The sequence below is a fragment of the Fonticula alba genome, assembly GCF_000388065.1.
Source record: "Fonticula alba strain ATCC 38817 unplaced genomic scaffold supercont2.3, whole genome shotgun sequence".
Lineage (NCBI taxonomy): Eukaryota > Rotosphaerida > Fonticulaceae > Fonticula > Fonticula alba.
This window is the reverse complement of record NW_009242973.1, coordinates 2343145-2348697: the sequence shown is the minus strand read 5'-3', so window position 1 is coordinate 2348697 and position 5553 is coordinate 2343145. Positions and strand designations below refer to the sequence as shown.

Below are 5553 nucleotides of genomic sequence, written 5' to 3'. Positions count from 1 at the left end.
CCCCCCCCCCCCCCCCCAGACACACCCTTTTCTCCTCGCTCCTCGACAACGCATCGCGACAGGCACTGCCAATCAGTGGATTGCCGCGAGCCGAGCTTGGCCCATCGGCCTGGAGGGCCAATCGAGTATCGGCACTGACACTGGCAACATCACCTTCGCAGAGAAGCGGGGGGGAGACTTGCTCGGCCTTGCATGCGGACCCCCACCCGCGTCCGTATGATCAGCGCTGCTCTTGTGGCCTCCACTGTCTTAACAAAACAGGACCGGCATGCGGCCCCGGCGAGAGGCGCAGAGACCGGACCTTGGGGCCCAGGGAACGGGGACAAGGTCGAGGATGGACCGAGGCCGCGGCCAAGAGACAATATCCTGCGACGATGGCATGACGGAAACCCCGCGTGAGGGGTCTCCCGGCGGCAGGAGGGCCGGCTCGACAGGCAGGAGAACACGGCGTAAGGCCCACAATGGGCGCAAATCTCGCGAGTGCCCCGTTTGCCGGCGACAAGACGTCCACACGGATGAATCACCGTTTGCATTGTGCTGTGTATTGAGGGGGGAAGGGAGGGGGCGAAGCAGAGAGAGGGAGGGAGAGGGAGGGAAAGATATATATAGAGAGATAGAGAGATAGAGAGATAGATAGGTGGACAGGAACAGCGATGGAGAGGGAAGAGGGATGTGCATCGGAAAGCGTGTGTGCGTGTGTGTGCGTGTGTGTGCGTGTGTGTGCGTGTGTGGGTTGGTGCGCGGGCGTGCACGCATCGGGGCAATCCCCAGAAGGAAGGGAAAAGACCCCACAGGGCCCTTCCCCGGCGCGCCTCCGATGGATGACGCACGGGCTAAGAGGCGAAGGGGGCCTCCTCTCGCACCGACACATTGCCACACCGGCCACACACCGGCCACACACACGCACACGCACACGCGAATACACGCACAACATGCCTGCCTCCCCGCCTTCATGGGGATGGCCCTTCTTTGCCCTACACGCCGCCAGTCTCGGCACGGACGGCCGCCAGGACGGTACGCGCGTCAGAGAAACGCGACACACCCAGGTCCAGCAGGGTCTGGAGATCCATCAGCGCCAGGGACCGACCGTTGAGCTGGGCATTGTGCACGGCCAGCAGCTCGCCGACCTTGCCGCCGACCTTGGACCGCAGCCACTCGGCGGCGGCCGCCGAATCCAGGCTGTACAGGCCGCCAGTCGGCGGCGCGCTGCCGGACAGCACCGACCGCGCGTGCAGCATCAGCTTGCTGGCCGCATTGACCGGCATGCCAATGTAACGATGCAGGAAAGACAGAGTCAGATCCTCGAGGCCGATACCATCGATGCTGTGGGCCACAAAGAGCGGCGCATAGCTCGACAGGCGGAGCTCCTCCAGCCAGAAGGTGATGTCGCGCGCGGTCAGGGTCTTGATGCCCTGGCTGCTCTGGCTGTCGTAGTACTCCAGGGCCGCCTCGAGCTCCTTGAGCCGGCGACGGTTGGTCTCCAGCAGGTGGTTGTACGCCGGGTCGCTGATGGTGCTCTTGATGTAGTCGATCTCCTGGGTGAGCTTGGTCACCATGATCTCAATGGTCTTCTTCTGCTTGCGAACATGGTTCAGGCGCTCCTTCAGGCTCTTCTCCTCCTCGGTGTAGGCGGTGATCTTGCCGGTCTGCTCGTCGATGGAGGCCTGCAGCGAGTCGATCTTGCTGTTGATGGCGGCCGCCTCGCTGAACTGGCGCTCAACGATCTGGCTGATGATGCTGTGGCTCTCGCGAGTGGAAATACCCCAGATGAGGCCAGACACGGAGAGCTATGGGGTTTTTTTTTTGGTCATGACACCGGGGGGCGGAGGGGGAGGAGAGAGAGAGAGAGAGAGAGGGGGGGGGAGGGAGGGAGGAGGTGAGGGAGGAGGTGAGGGAGGAGGAAGAGACAGGAAGAAAAGGAGAGAAGGGAGGAGCGAGGCAGAAAGGCCGAGCATGAGCAAAGACAAGAGCCCAGGCATGAGCGAATGACACACGATGAGGAGGAGAATGGAAAATGGAGCGCGGAGAAAATGAAAAAACATCACAAGGACAAAAGGCCAAACACACCTGCTTGGAGTAGTGACCCAGGGAGTTGTGCCAGATGGAAGCCGGGCCGGAAGCCGGACCACCGGAGCACACACCATACAGATTGCCGGAGGGATGCAGGGAGAAGCCCTTGACACCGCCGATGCCGGTCAGCTGGGCGACATGGCCCTTGAACTCGAAGCCGTCGCTCGGGTGCAGCAGCGCCACCGACCCGTTGGACAGGGCCACATGCAGGGTCTGGGACTCATTGTTGAAGGAGATGGACACGATGCCGGCCTGCTGGCCAAGCTGGATGGTCCGGAAGGGCGAGTAGCGCCCGGTCTCGGCGCCATGCTGCCAGATCATCACCCGGCCGCCATCAAGACCGGCCGCCAGGAAGCGCGTCGGAGTGCTGAAGGCAATCGAGATCACCTTCGACGAGGCCGGGTCGATGGGCAGATCGTCCAGCGTGAGGGCCATGAGCACGTCGATGACATGCACATGGGACTTGGTGCCGATGGCCACGGCCGTGCTGCAATGCGAGCCAGCAATCGCCTGGATGGGGTTCTCAACGGTCTGCGCTCGAACGGAGGATAGCATGAGGCGGGCGGGGAGAAAGGAAAAGAAGAAACATCAAGGGAAGAGCAGGTGAGTCAAGGTACTCGAGCACATGTACATGCACAGGCGTCCGCGCAAATACACAAGCATGTGCCCAGACACAGATACACGCAGATGTGCACAGATGCATGCAGATGTGCACAGATACACGCAGATGTGTAAAGATGCATGCAGATGTGCACAGATACACGCAGATGTGTAAAGATGCATGCAAATGTGTACAGACACACATGCACACACACACACACACACATGCGCACACATACATACACACACACATGCACAGACACACATACATACACACACACATGCACACACACACACACACACACACACACGCTTGCATGCTTGCGAAAAGAAATGACAGACACAGAGTAAGCAGACGACGCACCTTAAACACGCTCGGGCAACCGGCCTGCCCGGTGTCAGCCGGGCTGGACGGAGTCAGGCCCTTGGTGCCGGGCTCCTGCGAGACACCGACACGCAGGCCACCCTCGGTGCCGGACCAGGAGTGCCGCAGCAGAACACCCCGCTGGGGGTTGGTGGGGACCAGGAAGAGAGAGCTGCCATCACGCGAGAAGAGAACCTTCTCCGCCGAGCACTTAATCACCAGCGAAGGCTCCTTCATGCCGACGCGGAAGATGACCGTCTCCAGGGAGTTGGCAATGGCAAGAGCCGAGCCATCGGCAATCAGGGAGATCGACCGCGGCGAGGTGAAGACATTGGAGCTGGCGTAGGTGTCCATCAGCTCCGCCGAGGCGGTGGTGGAGTTCCACAGGTTCCACATGGCCACCGGCACCGTGGCACCGGCCGACCCGGGAACACCCTGCAGCACGGCGGCGTAGCGACCATCCGCAGAGAAGTCAATCTGGCAATAGGAGTTGGCCTGGATCCGGGGTACATGCCAATGGTCAGTCCGGGAAGCAGGCGCGGAGATGGGCCAGGGACCACCGGGAGAAGGGGGGGGCACAATGAGAATGAGGCAAAGCGGAGCTCCAGGCCGGCGGACAGGCCGCGTGGGCCACACAATGCACACGTACCGAGTCGGTGGTCGGCCGGCGGACCCAGTCCAGAAGGCTGCCGCCATCGGCCTGACCGCCGCCCAGGCTCAGGGAGGTGGTCGACTGCGAGGTGACGAAGGGGCTGCAAGACACCGGGGCCGAGGGGACCTCATGCGACTCCAGCGACAGAACCGGGTGCCAGTCATTCGACCCGACGGAGCTCGGCACACCATCCAGATAGACAATGGACGGGGCCGTGCCGTTGGCGATGATCGAGTGACCGGGGACGATGGCGGTGGCCGGACCGCCGGCACCAGCACGACGGATCTGCTCCACGTCGGAGCGGGCGGCGTTGGCCGAAGCGCCACCGGCGGCGGCGGCGGCGACAACCGGCTCACCCTTGGCCGGGGCCGGGGCGGGCGACGCAACCGCGGTGGCCATAGACAGGGCCAGCAGGGCCAGCGCCACGGCCAGCGCCATGGATGCCAGACGGCGGCTCGGCGAGGAGGAGCCGCTCTGTTTCCACAAAAGGGGGGGTGGGGGGGGGGGGGGACCGGGAAGCAGGGCAGAGCGTGAGCCAAGCGCGCGGGCACAATCGGGCGAGAAGGGACGGCACAGCGGAGAGGGAGTACCATTTGAGGGGACACAAACACCCGAGCAGAGCCAGACGGGGAGGAGTAACAAACAGGGAGGTGGGGAAGACGACGAGGCGAGGAGGGACGATGGCACAGGGAGCAGGCAGGAGAGGGCGGGAAGGAGGGAGGAAGAGGGGAGGTTGCCTTGTGGTGGATGCTGGGCGGCGGAAGCGAGGTGGCACTGGCCCTTGAGCGGAGTGACGGGGCCCCGGCCGGGGCGGACATTGCGCCTGCCCGAGCGCCCGCATGCGCGCCCACACACGGACGTGCGTGCAGCATGTGTGGAGGAGCACACCGCCGCGCGGCGAGCCAGGATAACGGTCCTGACACCCGGCCCCGGCAGATCGGTCAGGGCGAACGTCGTCACCCCGGGAAGAAAAACCCGGCCGAGGGGCAGGCAGGCGCCGCGTGCGCGTGCCCTGTTTGCGCGCCCACGCACGCGCCCGGCCATGAGCGCGACTAGGCAGTAGGGTAGACCCCGATACAGCCCCCTCCCCCCGCCCGCCCGCCCGTGTATCTAGTCCGCCTCCTGGCCAGACCCCCCGGGATTGGTGGGCTAATGTATACGCGGGCACCCTACAATATGGCACACCCGACGCCCCCCTCGCCCTCCCTCCCCCCCCCCCACGCGAGGGCTCGGCAGGCTGAGGGGCGGGGGGGAAGTGCATTTCACCTAGCCACCTCGGATGCCCCCTGGCTAGCGGCGAGGGAGGAATGCGAAACCGTTTCTTCCTTTCCGTGGCGAATGTAGCGCGTGATTGATTCCCGATCAGACGACCACGATAGCCGAAGCGTAGCGAGACTGGTGATCCAGATGAGTGGTCTCGTGACCCTCCCGCGGCTAATTGCCGAGAGAGACATTCAGCGCGTTGGCGCATCATCCGCCCGGGCCCTCCCCCCCTCTCTCTCTCTCTCTCTCTCCCTTGGTGCGAAGAAGAATGGAGGAAACCCCGGAGAAAAAAAGGCCACCAGGGGCGTGGGCGGCGGGCGACACACCGCAATGTGGCATCAGAAAAAATAAGGAGGGGTGAGGGGTGCATTTTGCGGGCCACCCTGAGCTCCAGGAACAAGGAGGAGGGGGGGACAGGGGAATTATTTGTATAAATAGCTGTGGATATTACAAAGCTGAGAGAGCGATGCGCGCACGCGCGCATGGTGCGCGCGCACACACACACACACACACAGTGCCACCTTCATGACAAAGACGCAGCACATCGGGGGGGAGCAAGAAAAAGCGGCGACCAAGCGAAAAGGGGGGGCCCGTCGCCTCTCCC

The 5553-nt window shown here is 63.5% G+C and overlaps 1 protein-coding gene across 1 annotated transcript; it reads right to left on the bottom strand.

Moving 5' to 3' along the window:
• Positions 1 to 520: 520 nt before the first annotated feature.
• On the bottom strand, positions 521 to 4429 carry H696_02278 (hypothetical protein). The gene is made up of 5 exons (XM_009496181.1): positions 4277 to 4429; positions 3684 to 4160; positions 3035 to 3529; positions 2068 to 2601; positions 521 to 1787 (listed from the first exon to the last, which is right to left on the bottom strand). Exons 1-5 carry the CDS (start codon positions 4277 to 4279, stop codon positions 975 to 977), a joined length of 2322 nt encoding a protein of 773 aa, XP_009494456.1. The 5' UTR covers positions 4280 to 4429; the 3' UTR covers positions 521 to 974.
• Between the last annotated feature and the right edge of the window lie 1124 nt (positions 4430 to 5553).